Consider the following 23,662-nt stretch of genomic DNA (forward strand, 5'->3'; position numbering starts at 1 on the left):
GGCGGAAGGGGTAAGGGTAAAGGGGAAGGGGAAGAGAGGAAGGGAAAGGGAGAGATGGTGAGGAAGAGAGAAGAGGGATGAAGAGAAGAGAAGAGGCATAGATGAAAGACAATAATAGGAGGAGGAGGAGGAGGAGGAGGAGGAGAACCGCCTGGAGGTTTAGCTGGGACATTGCGCCACCGATCTTATGTTTCTGGGAAGACACCTGCTGTTGGGATGGTCTAGATGAGGTTCTGGTTGCCAAAGATGTTGTTCGGGTCGATCTTCTCCTTCACTGCCTTGAGAGCCTGGATCCCAACATCGGAGACAGTCTTCTTCATCCACGGCTTCCTCAACTTGCCAACTGAAAACAGAGAAAGGAAACTACGTTGTAATCCACTGGTAGTCACAGAAGACTGACTGAACTAGCACAGTGCTCTATAGTCATATTGGTACAGTACTCACCAGTAATGGGGATCTGATGGGAGTAGCAACGTGGTTAGTGCGAAACTTGCTTTCTAAGTACCATTCGCATATTGATACAATTCAATAAACAACAACTGATGGGGAATCTTTTGCAGCATGTAGTGGTTTTTGATAGCTTCTTTGTGTATAATGTGAAAAAATAAAGATCGCTTGAAAAAATAGTGTCCCATTTATCAGAGGTCTGCGCCTGATTATCCAGTGAAAACAGCATGTGTTAAAAATGTTTCTGGGAGGCATAAATCATTTATCTGATTTTCCTGATGATCAGGTGCCAGTTTCTGCTGTGAATATGGTAGTAGTTCTGATCCATAATTGTAAATATTTCAGTTGACTTCCTTTACCTTGACACATGAATGGGGAGCAAGCAAGAGAGACATTCGAGATCCACCTATTGTATCATAGGCTTTATATAATTACCTAAGTATATATTCCTTTTAATAGGACTGTCAAATAAAGCAAAGGTATGAAGCACTGTGTCTGTCTGATGCCCACATGAAAGTCTAAACACCAAGGATTTCATGATTTTGAAAACAAAACGAGGAATAATTCAAAGAACAAACGAGCAATCTGTGATACTCACTGCCGTGATGATGTGACAAGCTGCCACCGTTGGCGATGATCTCGTTTCTTGCTGCATTCTGGTACAATTTAAAAAAAAAGAAGAAACAAAGGAGTTATGTGAACCCGGCAAAAATCTGGAGTGCTCCATGTTTTTTACACTGAATCATTTCTCCATATCACATGGTGTAATTCACTGCAGTAACAGAAAAGTCCTAGAGATGTCCTGCCAAATATGCAGGTTGAGTTGAACCTACAGCTTCAATCATGTCAGTATGCCCTTCACTTTGTTTGCTTTTGAATAACCCTGTATGCTTTTTATCAAGCAGTATATCAGGCTTGTGCAAGGAAAGTGTTGTAAAGACAGCTAATACCACCAAAAACAAATTAACAGCAAAGGTAAACATACCAATGAACAATTAATAATGGTTCCACACATGATTAGTAGAGAATTCCTACAGATGAAACATACATTTTTGATCTGTTCATGAACTTATTTAAAAGCAGGATTTCTACTCTGCCTTTTCAGCCATTTGTCACTGACAATTAGTTTTCAAAGAATGACGCGCATATTTTGGCATGTTTTAATCACATTTGGAGCAGTATCCTCTCTGTATATTCCTTGTTTGTTTGGTTTTTAATATTGCTGTTGATACTTCACTAAGTACAGAATTGCAAAGCGCATCACTGACCTCAACATGTTCATAGATGTCAAGAGGATTCGGCAGACCCTTGTACATGTATGCGAAATAAAAGTAGATACAGGCCCCGGCATCATAGGTCTGGGTTACTCTGTAGAAAAATAAAGGTAATGAAAATGATTAAACATAATCATAGAAAAAAATAAAAACGAGGGGGAATTGATTAGGTACAGGTGACATTGACACAACATCAAATATAAGAGTATGAAAGTTACTGGGAAAATATATACCTCAACCCTAAACATCATCAATTGTAAAGTTATGATCACACTCATCATAAATAAAAGAATCAGGCTATGCATCTCTCCGAATAATCTCACACTATGGTATCTCATACTTTCAGAATATCTACTAAATGTCTCGTTTTGAAAATTTGAGATGGGAAAATAAGCTGTGCAATCTCCAAATATTCAAGCATAAGCATTTGATGGTTTTGAGATGCAAAATATTCTCGACAGTCCCCACACTTGGCTTCCACTCTGATCTGCCCAAGAAAAGCACAAGATGTCTGTCAATGAATCTACCTGCTCATGACGATCGGTTCATAAGCCACACCGACAGCTGCACACTCCTTGATGATTCGTTCCCGCACATTTCTGCAGACGTCTAGTACCCTGTGCAGCGAGATCATTGAAAACATTTGTATCAGTACCTAGCCCTTCATATAAATTGCTGCTTACAATCTTTACTAGCTGAAAACAACAACAATTCACACACAGATCACATTTTGCACGACCATAACCCAGTGCAAAATAAAAGCATTAAAACATTTTGCTTGTTTTACGAAATACTATTAATTGTTTTGATTAAGTAGAATTAAAAACATGCAAAATTCATCCATTCAATTACTCACTTGAAAATTTCCATTTTTACAGTATATCTTATAGGTTTCTGCTGGCAGATCATTTTTTCCAGGTGTTGGATGACAGACAGAAAAGTGCTTACTGCAATGGTACAATGAAAGTAAAGCCCTAGGTTTTGGTATGGATAGTTCTTGTGAGACTGACATTGATTCATGCCTTTAGTGGTAGCAGTAGTCACAGCAGAAGTAGTAGCAGTAGAAGTAGTATTCATTTTAAACAGCTGGATATACCCAGCATAAGATGTGCCAAGTTGGCACATCTGTTCTTCTCTGGAGTCCAATTCTGGCATACCGTAAGTAAATGGACTTGATAACCACTTCACACAATCATAAAACTGAGAAACTGAGAAAACCTGGGGGGGAGGAGGGGATGGCTGAAGGAAAGAGGTTGTAGAATCCTCATAAAACTGCACAAACAAGATCATCAGCACTAGATAATAGTAATCAAAATGAAATCAAAATGTATAATGATATATCACATATCAAGCAAAAAAATTGGGCACATTTATCTTCACGCTGACTTCATGTTGCATAAAATGTATTTTTAAAAATTCCACTTTTACAGTTGCTGTATTTACCTGTCCCAGGGTACTGTAGTCTCAAATGACTCTGCAATGATGTAATGATCCATGGCAAAATCCTTGTAACAGAGGCAAAAATAACAACAGAAATCATTCACATTAACCACTGTCCATTGCTTACACAATGTCTGTTGAATATTAGCTAGATCTTTATGCTACAAAATACACACTTGTTTTTTATTTTGTTTTTTGAAATTCTCCGTCAGGCAGATTGTACATATTCATTACATTTAGGATTGAATCATTGTACAATGTATTAGTCTGCTTGATGCTTTAGTCGCATTGCCAGTTTGGAAAATTGAGAACATTACACAAAGTAAAAGACCTCTTTCTTCATTATTCACATAAAAACATTACATTCATCTTGAAAGAATTGAAGACAATTTCAATGATGAAGAATTGTTATTCTCTTTAGGAGATATTGTGTTGGCTACACGGGAGACACCACCTCTGGAATGATCTTGGTTTGTATCATCACTTAACCTCAGAACTTACACTTCACTATATGGAAATATCAGTACTGACAATGTGAAGAAAAATGGTCATAACCGACATTGATGAAGATATAAATGTGATCGTGCACCTCAAAACGAACATAAAGTCGCACACACTGATTTTGCGTGAGGACTGAAAATAAGTGAAATGGGTCAACCTAGCCGAACTTGACTTTTTCATATTTTCTGAAAGAGCGGGTCTTCTTTTACATTATGCTAAAATTTGGTATCATAAAACGGGCAGGAAAGTGGTTTTTTTTTAGCAGTTTATTTTCTAACATATTTGGTAGAATAGTGTGATTAGGTGTGTCTTTAGAATCCCTTTTTCATTTCTGAAAAACCTTGTCTCGCACTCTTCACTTTCAACTCTAATAACTTTTGAAAGGATAGTGCTACTGCTTTGAAAGTTGGCATTAATTATGGACAGAATGTGTTAATGAGGCATGCTTAATTTCAGTTTAATCTGATAATCCCTTCATTGTTGTTACTCTGGTGGTTTACTTCCTGTTTTTTTGTTCCATTCATCGCACAGCCAGCACGGTTTGGCAAAGATTAAGCGCTTGAAAAGACACTGTACTTCAGAGCCTCTTTTCTCAGTTCACACTTTTCCTGAGTTTGTGCTTTCTTTCCAATATTTAGATAGGTTAGGAGAGTCCATTTGATTTGAGTTATACATCATTTTAAAGCTTAAAGTCTGTTCTTTCAGAATATGGTCTTACCTAAAAATTCATGTCTGGCGACTTTTTGTTTGTTTTGAGGTGCAGGGTCACAAATGAGAATGGTGATGCAAGTAATTCAGATCACGAAAGTTTTGATGACAAAATCAAAACACTTTTGCAACATCACTAGAAACTTAAGATTACCATCCATCCATAACAGCAGTGGAGAAAGGATTACAAAGTAACTCTACTAATTTTTGATACTTGCAAACAAACGGATTCATCACTAAGAATCTTGACCAGAATAAAAACGTTCAAATTTGCGTTTCAGTCTCAAAATTTTTGTAGCTCTTTCATTTGCCGATGTCAAAATAGCCTGATACATCTAAGTAGCTGTAGGACAAGCAGTTTAGGGCTTAAGCACAACACAAGCTTGTTGCTGGACAAAAATTGATTAATTCTTATACCCTTATGTCATCTGACCATTGACATACATAGATACAAAAGTGAGGAATGTTGGAGCATATTGAAGAAAATATACTTACTCTGATGTAGGCAATGGCGTAGGTCATCATGTAACCCCTCTGACCATTGTCCTCCCCGCTTGCCAAGCCCCTGATGGAGTGATGGGAGACAACAATCAGAGAGATGAAGTCAAATCATATTTGTGTACATGACAAAGAATTTGAGTATCCCAAGTTACCTAATGCCTCTTAAATTACTATGTCAAGATCCGTACGTAGAAAAAAAAACCAACAACAACAATTTCTATAAATGGACAGGACTGCACACTAACCCATTTTTCCTACTGGTCAGGCCTGTCTGTTGGACCAATAGGTACCTAGTTTTTCCATTTTTTATAGTCCATTCCTGAAAAAGTTACTGGTCCGATGTTGATTTTTACTGGTCCCGGACCGTCTGACCAGTGCCAGTGTGCAGTGTTAGAATAGATATTATTGGTATGAAACTAGTAAATCACAAACATTTATCAGTCTCTTAATTATATGCATTTGTCACATTAGAATCTGATGGCATCTTTTTGTTCTTTTCAAACAATTTTTGGTCAGGTAAAACCTCCTCTTCATAAAATTGGAGTCTCTACACACTTATCAAATTGTACAACAGCATGTAATATTATCACTGTTTGTTTATTTTTGCTCAAATAAATCTTGCAACAATATGATAAAACTTACACATCTCGCTCTTTTAACGCCAACTCATTAGACAGCACAGAAACATACAAAGAATACGAACTATGCATATACAATATCATAGCAACAATGATCAATATCATTGTTTTCATAACAATGATAATTATCATAATCACAATCAGCAGCAGCAGCAGCCTCAGAATTATCATGATTATCAATTTTTTTATTCATTATGATGAAGAATCATTCTATCATCATCAGCAGCACATTAAGAGTTTGAGAAAGTGTGATGGAATGGTATAAAAGACAGCTTTTTAACACCTGTCACCAAAAGTCACCTTTCACTCACCACTTTTCCAAAACTTACCCAAAGTTTGCTGCGATGGCATAGACCCTCTTCTCTTGGGCTGCAACTTCCTGTAAATAATACGAAACATTGACAATTACCTAGGCACCTAGATGTGGAACTTGTCACTTCATACTGTATACGCCATTTATTTCACGAGTGTAAATTTTTGCAAATCAGGACTTCCCGAAAATTTCGCTAGTGGTTAAATTCGCGGAGTCCTGTACTGAATGGAGAAATGTATACACGTATGTCAGATTCATATCGACATTAGAGAAAGTATTTTCGCATATTTTTTTTTTTTCTTTGCGAATAGAAGCTTACTTGTGAAATTCGCAAAAAATAGAAACCTCGCGAAATATTCGGCAAATACAGTTCCAGATGGCATGGGTTAAAAGGGGCATGATAAAACAATAAAGATGTTTAATATGCATCTATTATGAAAAATTACATTTTCCTTCCAAAAGTTTCCCTTGGGAAAGCTGGCACTTCTATAACTTCCAAAAACTGCCACCCCCCCCCCCCCCCCCCCCCCCTCCAAACCAGCTTGACATTACTGTTAAGTAATGATAACCACGTCAAATGTTAAAGGGACTGTACAGTACTGGTTGAGGTGGAGATTCATGTTTTGAACATTCCTAAGTGCGAAAATGAGAAACCTCTTATGAAATATGAAAGAGCATGTAATTTTAAGAAGGGATTCAACGTTTATTAGATGAAAATTAGTTTTCAAATGGCTGAGATATCCAAAAAAGTGATAATAATAAAAGGCAACAGGCGATGCCTTTTATTAGGATCTCTTTGTTTCACCTTGTTTTTGGATATCTCAGCCATTTCAAAACCGATTTTCATCAAATAAACTTTTGATTCTCCTTAGAATTGCATGTTCTTTGACATCTCATAGAGTGGTTTCTGAATATCTCGCAAAACGTTTAAAGCTAAATCCTCACCTCAACCAGAACTGTACACACACTTTAACAATGCAGTAGTCTCCATTGAAGGCAAGAATGATTAAACAAGGAATCAGGATATACTTTGTGTATTCATTTACAATTAATATTGGGACATTAAAGAGCGAGCTAGCAAATGTACCAATTGCTGAATTACAGTACATGTCAGTAATGTTCAAATTCATGACCTCACGCTTTTTCACTCATCTTCGAAGACAGTGGAAATTGATTTCTTCACACAGATCTTACAGAAGCCATGTGAGGAACTTATTCACCCAAAATACTAAATCAATGTTTCCAGTAATTTGTATGATGATTGACAACTTTGTAATTCTGTTCCAATTTTTGTGCATTATCGTCCGTTTTCAATAATCAGTTTTCAAAACATTTTTTTTTTTCCTTCTTTGAGGTAGGAAAGCAACATGAAAGTTCTGAACACTTGGCAACAGAGACATTATGCATAAAATTTACTCTGCAAAAGAATAATACGTTATAGCATTGTTGGCTACAAAGTCAATCTGCTGCCCCCTGAGCATTGTTCAGTACTGTTGGTTTCCTGCATCTCTCAGTTTTGACCAAAACAAATGGTACAGGGTTAGCATAACTTGCCTAAGCCTTGATGCTATGTGAGCAAGCTTACCTCCTTTGTGCCCTCAAAGAGCAGGGTAGTAACCACCATGACCTCTGGGTTGAAGCCTTTCAGCTGTAGTATGAACAGGATAACAAAAACAATGCATACTAAACAAACATCAAATACACTGACAGGTTATGATTCCCTGGGTAGCAGGAATAACAATATCTCACAGCCCCAAGAAAATAGTGCAATTCTGTTTACAAAAAATCCATAATTTTATTAGTAGCTCAAAAACAAAGCACAAAATGCCCATTTTATATTCCTCCTATGAATCTTAATAAAAGAGAAAAAATTAGTTACGATAAAATTGTTCATGTATCTTGCAGCATAGATGATCAGTGGACTGCAATGAACAAGATTTACAAAGTGGTTTACGAGGCTGATACTAATAGCATTTAGCGCATACTATTGACGGTAATATGATGCTATGTGGACCAATCACTAAACAGGGTTTTATCACTGAGGGATGTAATATCCAATATACATTAATTATGTCATTATCTAGCACTGAGGTGAAAACATTAACTGATCTGTTGAACTTCTATACATCTGCCCTGAGTCAGCTTGTATGCCACAATGATTTTAAATACCACATACATGTATCTTTGTACATACACAGGTGCACACATCAGAATCACTCTCCATGCTGAGTATGTGCACTGTCAATGAACAGAAAGCATCAAGAGTGAACTGACTACTGTGAAGAAAATAATGATATATAATTCACCCTAGCACAATGCAAGCTTTATGTATAATCAACAATGAAGTAATGATTGACAAGATTCCACACTACTCTTTTAGCAGTTCTGTGTGTATGTGAGTGTTGTGAGTGTTAAGGGGGGGGGGGGGGATAAAGAAAATCACAGTAATTTCCTGAAATTATGCACAGACACAAAACAATGACAATAGTATGATAGTACATATCGTCGCTAGGGCGACAAGACCTCGTATCTACAAAATGTCAAATGTTCAGGAGAGCAAAAAAAACATGGCAGCCAAATCACTATATCATATGGGAAAGCCTTTTTTTTTGGGGGGGGGGGGGACATGCCATGGTGGCTTCATTATTGAGGTAGGACAGCTAGGATTTGGACAGGACATCACTTAAACTGATTATCTGACCATTAATCAAAAAAAGTCATTTTCACCAAAATTTCAGATACGAGGTCTTATTGCCCCAGCAACGATATGTCAATGCACTTCCAAGGTGATTAGCCCGTTCTTTCCGCAATTCTCTGAGTGCCTTTAAACCCCCAAACGAGATTCTTTTTGCCCGTCGACAGAGAGGCAGATCACAGGTTGGTAATCCACCCGTACGAAGGCAGTCAAGCGGTACATTGTATCCCCTTTTCCACTGTCAACTCCATGTGCCAGTGAACAATGGAAATATCGATCAGGTGCGAGGTATGAATAGAGCGTGTGCTGATGAGCTCACAGACCCTTTTGTTCTACACAAAACCAGGTACCTGAATGAGGTGACTGGGGTCAGCGAACCCAGATATCTAACTGATCTCAGCCTTGATCGTATGTACATGTTCGTACGAGTTTACAGCAGAACAAGCAAAAAACTAAATCAGGAAAAAGGTACATAATACTGTAAAATACACATTTTTCAAACAGAAAGAGAACAGATGCCAATAGAATAAACTCTGATCTTTTTATCAAACCCACTTTTCTGGGCATTTTAACACAAAGAAACATGAATTTAGGCCACTAAAGCAGGCACTCTTGTCTTCATTTTGAGAACCTGGTACACCAGGTTCCCGTAGATCAGTTGCTCCCACAGGAACCTGGGCCCCGTTGCATAAAAGTTACTATTATGGTAACTTTGCCATCCAATGGTAACTTCCATGGAATTCTTGATTTTGATTGGCTGTCGAGTATGGTTGCCATGGTAGTTACCACGGGATGGCAAAGTTACCACAATAGTAACTTTTATGCAACAGGCCCTGGTATACCGGGTTCCCGTAAGGAACGGGTTAATATGCCCATCACTGTTTGATCCTTGGAACTATGCATACAAACACAAAATAAAAGAAAAGAAAAAACAACAATGAATTTCCATGTTAACCTTTTTATGCATTGCTGGCATAATGCCTCAGTCAATTAAAGAAAATACAGTCAACCTTGCTTACATTGACCGCATGAGTCTAATAATCGCCCAAGTCAAAGGCCTTTACAAGTTCTCTTCTCTTTCAATTCTATTGATTTTAATCCCTCATGAGTTAAATTTTCTCAAAGTTGAAGCTGTCTTTAAGTCCGAATAGATTCAAATTAGGTGACGTTGACCATATCATCTTTCAATTTGAAGGGAACTGACACAAGAATGGACACCACCCAAGGCATAAAGAGTTACTTACTTTGGTGACATACACCCGCTTCAGACTGTCCACTAGAGATGACCAGATGGATTCTGAGGGTGGCTTCAGGGACATGCCAAAGCGGAATTGGACGTTGTCCATAAGGCGGATGGATGCTGGAGCACATCGCTGTAAAAAAAGGACCACGTCAAGAGAGCATTTTAAACATCTAACATTGCCAGATATGCATACACCTGGATCACGGAGGAATATCGAGGGTAAAACATTTCATATGATGATCATTTTTGTAACACTATTACAAACATTACCACCATCATTACTGACATCATCAGTATCATCGCCACAATCATTACAACCATCACCAACATCGCCATCATCACTATCATCATCTTCATCACCATCATCATCATCATCATCATCATCGTGACTTTCATTATCATTGTCAATAAGCACCTGCCTGTTTTAGGAACCTACCATTCTATATGGTAGTTGATTAGACTCTGAAACAAGTCAGTTTTCCAGATTGCTGTAACTTACTTGTCTGGCCACCTCCCTCACGAAGGACACGCCCTGCTCAAAGTTTGGGAAGACGACGGAGCCATACTTCTTGCAGGGTGGAAGCGGGCGGACCCGCAGCGTCACCTCTGTCACTACACCAAGAGTTCCTGCAAGATGGAACACACAGTAGACAGTACTCCCAACATCTCCCAACAGACCATGAATAGCCCAACAATCTTAAAACATGAACAGGCATGGTAGCTTCTCAACATAATTCAATAATTCAACTTCACAAAACTCTGAGCACTTCTCCTTGTAATCGGTGCAGCTTATTAGAAGGTTTTGCTGTCACTGATGCACTACAGGAGATAAGCCCACATTGCATGGACATATAATGAGAGCAATTTGGTGGAGACTTCAGCTACACACTCACTATATCATGGATTTGAGAAATGACATTTTTTTTTTCGAAATGCAGCAAGTACAAAAGATATCCATCCACATGTGTGAACTGCATGTCTGCCTGTCTTGTCCACATATGAAATACAGTCAAACCTATCCATAGTGGCCACCCAAGGGAGACGGAAAAGTGGCCTTTATAGTCAGGTGGCTGCTATAGACAGGGTTGTTAATCTGCTTTTTCTCTCGCAGGGAATTGTTTTTAGTGGCTGCGTACGGTAGGTGGTTGCTATAGACAAATGGTCACTAAGACAAGTTTGACTATACAATACTTTTGATACAGATAGTGTTCAACTGTTACAAAACTGTGAAACAATGTGCCCATGACGAGTTTGTTTATAGTGCTTTACCTATAAAATGTGTGAATGATATAACAGATTAGAATGCTTGCTTCACCGTCTTTTGTGATTCTTTTCAGTTAACTAATTTTCTTTAAGCTTCAGCGAACGAGTGCTGTTCTTCATATTAGAATGATTTAAAATAGGTGTTGCAGGTCCCTAATGGTTTCATTAAAAGCACAATATGCCCCACCAACCTTCTGATCCAAGGATGAAATGATGAATGTCTGGCCCCGTTGACATACGAGGAACCTTCACAGAAACAAAAATAGATCGCACTTATTCATCATAATAAATCATATGACAGTGCAACAAACACAGTTATAATGAAATTCTTGTTACAACTAGGTAAAAAAAAATCAGGTGCCAAAATTACCATCTATATGTCTTTACATGCAGTACTCTTTGGTTATAACAAAGTTTTGAAATAACAAAAGAAACTGTTGGTCCTGAGGACTTTGTTAGAACAGAAGTACTCAGTATAATGAGGCAACAATTAAGCACAACCTATGTGCCATCATTCCTGAGTGACTACTGTGAGTGCAAGAGGGCTGTCTTTATGAAAAAAAAAAAGGTATTTTCAAAATCATTGTAGCTGCATTGTTGAAAGAGAGTAGATAATTCAGGACTCTCCTCTACTTTGCACTTTCATAAACAGTGACACAAAATCTTACAGAAGTTTAAGAGATAAGGTTTAAGGATTTTATATAAAAGTTATTGGATTGTCTTACTGAACTTGCGCCCTGTTAAATGAGCCCTGGAAATGTACACTAGTAAACATAAACTAATATATGTATACATATGTTTACATTTTTTTAAACCAACATGTAATTGAATGACATATCTATGAAATATCGCAAGAAAATCATAACTAATGACACACAAGCTTCAGAACTGATTCAAAACAACTGCACATCACACTGACTTTCAATAAATCTTGCTGGTTTGATGATGACTTATACCATTTTGTGTCACTCTTAATGAAAGTGCAAAGTAGAGGAGAGTCCTGAATTTTCTACTCTCTTTCAACAATGCAGCTACAATGATTTTGAAAATGAACAAGATTGTCAAATAAATTTATACGTTGAATACAGAGGGTTGTGTCGGGGTAGTTTGAAAGCAACTCTGTGCTTTAACTGTGATGAGATATATTTGTCTTTAACAAGGGTTTGACTATCAACTTCTTTCTCTTATTGTTGTTGTGGCTGTTTTGCCTGCAATGAAAATGAAATCCTCTTCTAAATATTCACTACAAAACAACATGAATTTCAGGTTGGCAATTGTGTGTCTACAAATGTGACTGTCTGGAAATAAGTGGCATCTAATCAGACAAAATACTACAAGCTTATTGAAACTGATCAGTGTATGATTGACCTGAAAATTTTCGTCATAATATTTGTTCATTTTTTCCCACAAACCAAATCACAGACTGGATCACTTCTGCTTTAAAAAAAAAAGAAAAAAAGAGAGAAAGAATGAGGAAATACCTGACAATTCTTTTCAATGATTCCACTTGGTGTGACCATCCTGATGTGTACAACCTGGAAAAGATCAATTATGTGAAAATCCGTTAACATGGTGCCCTTGCATTGACGCTTGAAAGATGCCATAGTGCACTTGGATCAGAAACATGCTCACAAAAGTCAACACTTATATTGTTATAACCATAGGTCACTGAACTTTTCAGCTAAATTACTATATAATGTGATACTAACACTAATCCTAGACACAAATCTCATTCTATCCTCTGCAGTGTCACGATCTGTGAAACTGTAACTACTAGTGATAAGAAAATTGATCGCTACCTTCAGGCTGATCATGTGTATGTGTCTATGTCTGTGTATAAAACACCCATATTCCCACATCAACACATGCGCAGATACTGTTAATCTTAAATGAGGAATATCAATGATAGAGTAAAACATAGGGGGTAGGTAGGATGGGAGAGGGTGATCCCATCTGATCAAAGGGACTTCTATTTTGCATCAAATCACATGGTAGGGGGATAAGAAGTGGCTATTATCTGATTTCAATAAAGACATTATAAATCAATATTTGTACTTCAAATCATATTAATGAATGAAACAACCTTGGCATAATGTATTCTTCTTAAAAAGAAATCATTCTTGGGGGCATATACATACACAAGCACAAGAAGAAGAGGTGTGCAAATCTCACCATGTCTTCAATGTTTCCATAGACATTCTTCTTCATGCCAGAAGCCCGAGTGGCCACCCAGCCACCCAGGGAGCTGAACTCACAGGAATCAGGTTCATGGCCCGTGCACAGACCATATTTGGACAGCTGGAAGTAGACATATAAACATATTCCATTCTCTCCACATGCATGAAATATATATCTTACATACAGTACAATCAGTGAACTGAATTTACGAGAGACAAATTCACATTACACAGAGTAGTCATATCTTTCCTCTGGGATCATTCATCATTAACTAATAATTCCCTGAAGTGTGCATAAATATTATCATTATTTACCATAAAAGTGCTCTATACCATGAAATGTACAATTTCCCTTATTGTCAATGAAATCATTTTTCAGACATAATGCCCAATCTCTTTAACAACAGTCAAATAACAATATGAATTGTGAGATAATTTTTCCATATCACTGTGGCTGCTTGCTAGACACACTCTCTCGCACTATGTCTTGCAAAGTTAATAGGACCAGTTCTGAAGAAATCAAGGACTATCATAGGCCCTGTCACTCTACATTAGTATTTGTCTTCAATTTATATTCAAAACTTCACATTCTCGGTAAATATCTGTCTGTCAACACACTGTAAATGTGCACATTCACCGAGTTGTTAATTCTACCAATCTAAAGATAAAGACTGCATACCTTGTCCTCCAGATCCAGGCCAAAGATACCGGCCTCTATGTGAGCAGTCAGATTCTTCTCATCCACCCAGAGGATGCGATTCTGAGGCAGTTATTGGGATAGATGGAGAAGGGAGAAATGCAATGGCATGCGATGACATGATCTCTTCATCATATTTGCATACTGTATACACCACATATTTCGCTCTAAAGTTCTTATTTTTCATGACTTTCTGAAGTTGTGTGCTATTTGTGAATTTAACAACGTGTGAATTTAACAACGTGCGAAAATAATGACTCTGAACCTGACAAGAATGTGATGCGCATACATACATTTTTTTTCTATCCATTCCTGTATTTCACAATCCCAAATCCATCCACTCGCAAAAATGTCATGAAGTCCTGATTTGCAAAAAAATTAGACCAGCTAAATATATACCATCATACACAGTAAATGTTTTGATTAATATGACTGTTTTCTCACAACATGCAAAAGTTTGGAAGAACACATAACTTAAAGTTTTGATGAAACTTTCACTCTTTCATATGTTTTGACTAAACTCTAAAAGTCAACTTCTTGGACATGGAGAGAAATTGCACCACAAAGACTTTTAAAGTACCATCATGATAATTTTTCTGCACAATGTCATTCACAAAAGTATTTGTAATTCTGTAAAGAATGGTAGCTACTAATCCTTGATCTTTGGAACTTTGCTCTCAGAACTTGATCTTTGACTATCTGTCTAGAGTGGATGTACTTTGATCTTTTAATAGCAAATGTGATGAGCTGGCATGGATTAGAACCTGTTTCCTCTCTTAACTCTTGTGAAACTTGCCTGTCAAAAAAAGAAAGAAAGAAAGAATGAAAGAAATGCCAGTTTAACATTTGTGGGCTGACATGCCCTTGTAACTCAAATTCTGGTGGAAATAATTTCTTTGGATTCATTGCTAAATGATCAGTTACGTGATGCCCTGTCCAAATCCTCTTTGTCTTAACCCCCAAAATGAAGACATCACAGCATGTCAAAGGAGAAAGGTCATCCTATTTGTTAGCGAGCTTTGGCTGCTATGTTTCTTCGCTCTCCTGAACACTTGACAACTTCCAGATACAAGATACAGCTATATGACAGTATTACAGGCAGACAAAATTCTGACCTGAAGGATTTGTCTTTATGTCTTTTTGATTGACATCGATATTGTTTTTATTTTTTCTATCTCTAGGCATGCACTGCAGCCAGGTTCTGAATATTTGGACTTACATCATGTCACAGTTGATGAATTGATATACATTACGGCTATCAAAGACAGGAGTCATACACCCAAACTCCAGTACAGAAGCAGGTAATAATCTGTCACTGACACATAATCCTTTGGCCATCAGATACTACTATCTTGTTGGCGCTTTGCATCACAAGGTGATAAGCATAAAAAGAGCACCGCTCTTACCCTATTGTATTGACTCAGATCAGAGTACTATCATTGTGTGGACAGCAAACTTGCAAACATTTCTATCTAAACGCCAAGGTTAGGATTCAATGTCAAACTATTGGGTCGACTCTGTGACTGTGTATTGCGCTTATTCTCCCAGCATGTACACAGTTTGTGACATTGACTTCTACAAAATTTTGTAGACACAGTACAATGAGTACAGTTGCTGCCTTTTAATTAGGACTCAGGCACACATGTGAGCACCACTGTAATGAACAAAATCATGGTAACACTTCAAACACAATTGTTTTTTTGTGGGAGGAGACTTTGGTTAAGTGGGATACACTTCCTAACGAATCATGTAATCTATCAGCAAGCTGAGATAACCATGACCCAAACTTCTCCCTTCCACTTACAAGCGCCGGCCCTCCAAACCATGAAGAGTAACTGGCAAAATGATGATGCATTTAAATGGAGTGTGCTGTGAACATTGTCTCTAAAAAATTCAGACAAAAGTCACAATATCAAGAAGCCTCTTGAGGTACAGACCAGAGGTGATATATTTTTTTTTTTTGGAAAAATTGAAGAAAATAATATGTTTTTTTAATATGTTGATTAGCATTATATGTATACATCTGAAGTTCACAGCTTAAAGATCTGCTGTCAAAACAGACGTATAGTTAGAAATGTCTTTGATGAACTGCATTGTAGTCTCATCGTGTGAAGTCTCAGTGCGCTGAAGTTAGACATTTAATTTTACAAGAGCACAGCAAAAGATTGTAACAGAGCATTTGCATTCATGATAGCGGCAGGAGTATTGAAGAAACATTTCAGTACAGAATTTCTTCAGACCATTCAGATCTCATCTGATGCATTGCGGACATTATAGTCACAGTGTCTAAAAACATGTGCAGTCTTTGGGGAGAGGTAATCCTACCATTTGTGATGTGTCCAGAGAGACGATCATCCTGATCTCTTCGATGGGACATTCCACTGCCCTCGTCACGTTTGTGCCTCCTGGGGGAGATATATGAAAGTTTGAAAATACATTGAAGCAATGCACAACAGATGTAAAAGACACAACTTTGAAGAGTTGCTGCTTAGCAGGAGGCTGTCCTTACAGTCATTACAGGGTTGCTTACAATATTGCATTGTATAATAGAAATGCAATGTGTATTTTGTAAAAAGAGGAAATTTGGTGGCTTTTCTCTTTAATAGAGATACATATATATGATACTGTTTTTCCAAATTCATGAAATTCTTCCGTCAAGATGTTTTCATTATAACTGATCGACAAAGTGCCCACTGCCCGTCGATGTAGGGCAATTTGTCAATCAGTTACAATGACACAGTTTTTTAATTGGAAAGCTGTGGTTCTCGGGTACCAAGTCTACCACTCATAAAATTGTCATATGAGTTTCATACGACAATGTCTTAAGGTGTTAGTCTAAGTTAACTGATTGCACCAGGGTGGGGAAGAGGAATAAGGTCTACAGACCATTTATTGGGTAGGCTTTTTCAGTACCATGGCAACCTAACCCAGTGCACCCAAGATTGACCTGAATATATTGTATCTTGATTTGCTTGTGAATTTTGACTGTTTGCACTGGAACTGAATAATACTTATAATGATGATGATATCAATATTACAATTAAAAATAGCAATAATAATAATAATAATAATAATAATAATGATAATGATAATAATAATAATAATAATGATAATAATGATGATGATAATAATAATAATAATAATAATAATAACGGTAATAATAATAATAATGATGATGATAATAATAATAATAATAATAATAATAATAATGATAACAATAATAATAATGATAGTAATAATAATAATAACAATAACAATGACAATACTCATCATCAGCAGCATCATAAGAAGAAGAAAAAAGACAATAATGACGATGAAAATAATAGTTATAGTAACAAGGAAAAGTAGAAATTACGCGGTGCGTAATATATGTCCCCGCCGGAAGTAGCATTTTGTAGCAAAATGTGCAATATAGGTAAAAAATCAAGGTCAAAGGTCAAAGATGTCAAAGGTCAAAATTCTGTGTAAAAGTTTTGAAGCCCTCACCTAGTGCCATCACATAAAGCAAACAGAATCGAAATCGGGTTAGAAATGGCGAAGGAGTAGCATTTTATAGCCAATGTACAATACAGGTCAAAAATCAAGGTCAAAGGTCAAAGAAGGCAAAGGTCAAAATTCTGTGTAAAGTTTTGAAGCCCTCACCTAGTGCCATCACATAAAGCAAACGGAATCGAAATCGGGTTAGAAATGGCGAAGGAGTAGCATTTTGTAGCAAAATGTACAATATAGGTCAAAAATCAAGGTCAAAGGTCAAAGAAGGCAAAGGTCAAAATTCTGTGTAGAAGTTTTGAAGCCCTCACCTAGTGCCATCACATAAAGCAAACGGAATCGAAATCGGGTTAGAAATGGCGAAGGAGTAGCATTTTGTAGCAAAATGTACAATATAGGTCAAAAATCAAGGTCAAAGGTCAAAGAAGGCAAAGGTCAAAATTCTGTGTAGAAGTTTTGAAGCCCTCACCTAGCGCCATCACATAAAGCAAACGGAATCGAAATCGGGTTAGAAATGGCGAAGGAGTAGCATTTTGTAGCAAAATGTACAATATAGGTCAAAAATCAAGGTCAAAGGTCAAAGAAATCAAAGGTCAAAATTCTGTGTAGAAGTTTTGAAGCCCTCACCTAGTGCCATCATATAAAGCAAACGGAATCGAAATCGGGTTAGAAATGGCGAAGGAGTAGCATTTTGTAGCAAAATGTACAATATAGGTCAAAGGTCAAGGTCAAAGGTCACGACTGAAATTCTGTGTGGAAGTTTCAAAGCTCCCTTGTAGTGCTATCATATAAAGCAAACAGAATTAAAATTGGCTCATAAATGACAGAGAAGTAGCAAATTGAAGATTTTGATCACACACGGACGCACACACGGACACACGGACGGACACACGGACGGACGGACGGACGGACACACACACGTACGGAGCCCGTTTCATAGTCCCCTGCTCGAACTCGTTCGGCGGGGACAATAATAAGGTTACTGCTGGTGATGATCATTGCTCTAAGAACGATAAAAAGATAAGATAAGAAACAAAATAGGGGCAGAGCACTGCTGTTTGTTAAATGACTCACCTCCAAATGGAATGATACAGACATTGTGCTTGGAACATAGTTCAACGACCTTCACCACTTCATCATGGCTGTCTGTGAAGAGAAAGAGAGGAGGAGAATCAGAGATCATCCAGCGACTGTGGTGCACTGTGCTAACTTTGCATCCTATTCTTCACTGACTCAACTCTACGCCAACAACAAGATAATACTCTTATGATCTTTTCAGTGTCCATGCATATGTTTTCGCAGACCACAGGCTTTTACACCTGCTGCAGATTTTTCATAATATCAACTAAGTCGGAAATATTTAATGCTATCTCCATATTCAGCTCATATTTGACTAGATTAGTCACTTAAATCTCATTGCCAGGCAATATGCTCCTGGATACTGTAAAACAAGGAATGTTCGCGCCGAAAAATGTGAGCGACGAGATTCGCGAAATTAAAATGCACACAAAAGTTCTTGTCTACATTTTATGCATTGATGCAAGTGGCAGTTCGCAAAAATTTCATGCAGCATAAAAGGCTGTCGGCTCCAATTTGTGAAAATTTTATGCCGCAAATATATCATGTTCTACAGCATACTCTTCCAAAGTGGCATTTTTTTCCTTCAGATTATTACCGGACAAACAGAAGCTGACTGTACCTGGCCATATGACGATATCTGGGATGCGTTCAAAGTTGCCTTCCCTCAGTGTGAACACATCATGAAGGGTATGACCTGAAAAGTAAGAGAACTCATCACATACCATCAGTGGGTATACACTTATGACATCACAATACACTTATGACTTCACAAAAACCTGTTTAAATATTGGCTTCAAAATATTACGATGTTTTCACAGGTCAGCATTGCATAATACATGTATATACCACATGCCTTTTTTTTTTTGATGTAACTACTATAATTCTGTTCATTGTTTTTACTGTGTCTATCAAAATCAACTTTAGCGAGGAGTGACACAGTACTTAACGGGGGCAGGCTGGCTCTGATAGACAACCGAGTTTGACTGCTTAAAGCACCAACTGATCCCGTTACAACACAACATGACCCGTCTGATCTCTTAGACAAATACATTCTGTGATCTAACACTCCCCTGTTTGGATTGGCTCAATGCTTTGTGATGCATCAAATTTCTTCTCATCCTGTTATAGTCAAGATTTGACTGTGACACCTTGTATAACCTTAATTTTGTGTTTGGTTGATGGCTAAAATTCAACAAAGGCAACATAAACTCTTAAACAACGCAATGACCTCTCAGAATATCAATGTCTTTATCTCTGTGATAGTAAATGACACTGACAATACACACATCACTGGTATCATAAATGTCAAATTTCACTTGCAAAGATTGAAATATGAGAAGAAAAAAAATTGTGTAAATGAGTATGTTTTGTAAAAGCTCATGGAGTCTACCAGGTTAAATGTTGTATTTAATTTTAGCCTATATGAAATGGATGATCAGATCAAGTGGGTGTTTAAAGGTTAGACCCCCAAACACAACATTGTTTGTTTGCTTGCTGTTCTTTTTTTTTTCCTCTCTTTTTTTCTTGGGGGGGGGGGGGGGGGGAAGGGGGAGGTAGCCCTTGCACAAATGGGTTCTTGCATGCATGTATATCCCACCCAATATTGTATAGGCGCTCTGTTGGTGTACACCTTCTTATTTCCTTCTTTTTTTTATCCTCTCTATCTCTCCTTCCCACCCATGCCCCTCTTTCCTCATTCTTCTATTTATCTCTACTCAACTACACCAATTCATTGTCTGGAACATGTTTTGCTGTTTTTCACCCTATTTGTTTGGGAGTGGAATTATATATACTTTGCACATTTTAGAATCCCCCGTAATTAATTCAGTGCAATATACAGTGTATTTTAATAGGCATTCATTGTGCATATCTCCCGAGAAGAATCTCATTGATCAGTATAGGCTTTGATGATCAGGTGCACGAGAGTGATCACTGGGGTGTAACGAGAATAGGAAATCAGCAGGTCTGTTAATGTACTAATATATTGTGTGAGCGTAGTAGTGGTGCGTATGCAAAAACATGAGAGAAAGAGCGAGTGAAAGTGACAAAGAGCAAAAGGGCGTGTGATAGTGTGTGAGGCAGGTGTCGAAAGAGAGTGTGTGAATACCGAACCATGATCATCTGTGTTTTTGTTATGAGATTATGTTTACGGTTTGCCCAGTCTGTAGGTCTACATGTCCTGTCGTATGACCTCGTTTCTTGATGTCAGTATTTTACGCGTTTCATTTGTATGAATACCCTTTTTTGTAATATCTATTGTCTCTTTTACGATGTAATTCTATGTGCAATTCAGTCGTATGACTGCGAGACATGAATACTTCAATAAAATACCATTTATCTATCTATCTAAATGCATTTTCTTCATTAAAACTTGTGTTAGGTTCATAAGAAAAAAAATGTTTGTCACACACAGAGCCATGTGGACAAAGCTCCTACCCCAATATTCAACAGTACATACTGAAAAAATGTGAATGGAGGGGTAGTTTCTCGCGATGTGGGAATACATGGAAAATTAAATTAAAGTAGAGAGGTGGATTGCAGGGTATTATTGGGGACATGCCTGACTATGTTGTAAAAATAAATCCTTGTACAAACACGAGCAACTGGATGGAGCAAAGGCCACAGCCAAGCTGGAACTGTACTGATTCACTATTTCCACAGCTTGTGATATCATCAATTGTTTCACAAGCTGCATTCTCACCTTAAGAAGTGTGGAGGAATTTCGTTGCCATCATTCACACACACACAAATCACACGGCTGCACCCAAGGTGCTCTGAATATCTAGACTGTACATGCCTGAACAATGAATGTAGAATGACCCTGGGCACCCATGTGTGCAGACCTGCTGAGGCCAGTTGCATCTTCGGATTAAAAAAAATATACATATCAAGCCAGACCAATTTTTGCATCCTGATGGGTATTGTGAGTTTTAATGATTCTTTTGTGTTTCATTGCTCAAACACAAAAACTAAAAGTATTCACATCATGTCGCTTAATATGATTTTCAGGACCATCAGTTTAATGAGTGTGTGCGAACAGGCCTGTAGTCCGAAGGGTCTCAATGCCTCGAAATATGTCTGGAGATAATATCTTTCTTGTAATCAACTGATAACATGGGTCTTTAAAGCTAAACTCTGATATATGCATCCAGTGATTTGGGCCAGTGCTTTTGTTTTATCAATCCCAACTTCATGTGCATTTCCATGCCATTTTTATGACACAAAATACATCATACAAATGGTAAAATGTTACTAAAATCATATGTGAGGGAAAGTTATGAGATTCATCAAAGTTTCAAATGATTTAGTGAATTAATGACATGGGGTGTAATCAAACATACACACTGAATGAGCTGGTGATGTAAATCACTCCACAAGATTCTCCAAAACCTGATAATTAGCCCATTATTTGTGAACAAACTATTGAGTGAGTTGTAATATTAATATCGTGGTTTTGTGAAAAGTTGGGCAACTCTTAAATAACCCAACTCTCACATTGTATTTTTGCTTTGAATGAAACTTTCCATTCTATTTGTTTGATTTCACTTCATTATTACAGCCATCTGTGGAACACTAACTGGAATTTTACTTTCACTAAACTGTGTGAAGGTATCACATCACTGAGCAATGTATCAGCATAATATTCTATTTCAAATATGATTTGACATTTTAGGTTGTCATTGTGTGATGATGATTAATGATAGATGATTCTTGATTCCTGACATGCAGGGTACTGTCATCATTAGGTGTGAGTTTTCTTCAATTTTGTCTCCCTCTACAAGTAAAATTTGTAAGATCACAACTGCTGATCTATAATTCTATTTAACAAATATGATGTAAAAAAGGAACCAAGGGACTCGAACCTGTCATCTTCTGCTTTCCGGGTAGCAATACTACCACCAGGCTATCCCTGGCTGCCGGCAGTGACACGATGAACTTGTAGAGGGAGACAAAATTGAAGAAAACTCACACCTCACCCTTCATCCCTCTGCTTAATAATTTATTGCTTTCATTACTGCCATCTTGTGAGCCCTCTCAATGTTATCATGTTTGTTATGGAGTTCATTTACTGTTGTATTCCATGCATTTAGCATTCAGTAAAGTTTTATTCAATTAGAGTGATCATATTTGCACCACACACACACAAAAAAGGAAAGTAATGACACAACAGCTTTGAAACCTAGAAATTGTCCTAGTGTTTTTCATATTGGTTAAAGTAAAGAATATTGGTAAAAAGTAAAAGTAAAGTCAAAGTGTCATTAAAATTGAACACATAATTAGGAAGTTATAGAATTTTGAAACTCAAAATTCATTGGCGTTCAGGGATATATCATTACATTCTTATTAGTGCTGCAACAACAATGTGGCGGTGATGTGATAGCTTTGTACAGCACTCATATATTTTGTACATACAGATTTTATATCATCATGATTTTGGGCAATATTACAGCAACTCTTTCTATGCCCCTTTAGTTTATCAAGTGATCTGTGTCAATGACAAGAACTTGCAGACGATGGAAATAGCAACACCCACCATGAGCTCTGAAGAGTCTGTCGTGAGGATCGAATGTGCAGGAGATACTGGTCTTCTTGAGGTCCTGTACGAAACCCTCGTTGATGACCGGCTTTGGGATCTTCTCCGCTGGAATGTCCGGCTTTGTGAGAATGATAACAAGCACTGAATAGACACAAAACACAACATGCTCTGCACCATAATCAGAGCATTGCCTTCCTTGAGAGCAATACGACAAAGTGCCTAACGAATATGGGGGTATTTTGGGAATATATGTGACCGTGCACCTCAAAACGAACATAAAGTCGCACACACTGATTTTGCGTGAGGACTGAAAATAAGTGAAATGGGTCAACCTAGCCGAACTTGACTTTTTCATATTTTCTGAAAGAGCGGGTCTTCTTTTACACTATGCTAAAATGTGGTATCATAAAACGGGCAGGAAAGTGTGTTTTTTAGCAGTTTATCTCGAACATTTTTGGTGGAATAGTGTGATTAGGTGTGTCTTTAGAATCCCTTTTTCATTTCTGAAAAACCTTGTCCACACTCTTCACTTTCAATTCTAGTAACTTTTGAAAGGTTAGTGCTACTGCTTTGAAAGTTGGCATTAATTATGGACAGAATGTGTTAATGAGACATGCCTAATTTCACTTTAATATAATAATCCCTTCATTGTTGTTACT

The 23,662-nt window shown here is 37.4% G+C and overlaps 1 protein-coding gene across 1 annotated transcript in view; it reads right to left on the reverse strand.

Moving 5' to 3' along the window:
- Positions 1-205: 205 nt before the first annotated feature.
- The window catches only part of LOC139730561 (alkyldihydroxyacetonephosphate synthase, peroxisomal-like), a 29,551-nt gene continuing 6,094 nt past the window's right edge, over positions 206-23,662 (reverse strand). The window contains exons 4-21 of the mRNA XM_071641411.1: positions 23,001-23,121; positions 19,086-19,160; positions 18,461-18,532; positions 16,223-16,302; positions 13,880-13,960; positions 13,196-13,321; positions 12,505-12,558; positions 11,215-11,269; positions 10,260-10,387; positions 9,762-9,890; positions 7,408-7,470; positions 5,839-5,888; positions 4,866-4,935; positions 3,165-3,226; positions 2,249-2,338; positions 1,716-1,815; positions 1,046-1,103; positions 206-343 (exon numbers count right to left, since the gene is read on the reverse strand). Of these exons, the coding sequence (XP_071497512.1) occupies positions 222-343; positions 1,046-1,103; positions 1,716-1,815; positions 2,249-2,338; positions 3,165-3,226; positions 4,866-4,935; positions 5,839-5,888; positions 7,408-7,470; positions 9,762-9,890; positions 10,260-10,387; positions 11,215-11,269; positions 12,505-12,558; positions 13,196-13,321; positions 13,880-13,960; positions 16,223-16,302; positions 18,461-18,532; positions 19,086-19,160; positions 23,001-23,121 (1,536 nt within the window). The 3' untranslated portion in view covers positions 206-221. The remainder of the gene's footprint in view (positions 344-1,045; positions 1,104-1,715; positions 1,816-2,248; positions 2,339-3,164; positions 3,227-4,865; positions 4,936-5,838; positions 5,889-7,407; positions 7,471-9,761; positions 9,891-10,259; positions 10,388-11,214; positions 11,270-12,504; positions 12,559-13,195; positions 13,322-13,879; positions 13,961-16,222; positions 16,303-18,460; positions 18,533-19,085; positions 19,161-23,000; positions 23,122-23,662) is intronic.

The sequence above is a fragment of the Diadema antillarum genome, unplaced genomic scaffold (genome assembly GCF_040938485.1).
Source record: "Diadema antillarum isolate AM-2024a unplaced genomic scaffold, OU_Dant_1.0 seq00000321_RagTag, whole genome shotgun sequence".
In the NCBI taxonomy this organism is placed as follows: Eukaryota; Metazoa; Echinodermata; class Echinoidea; order Diadematoida; family Diadematidae; genus Diadema; species Diadema antillarum.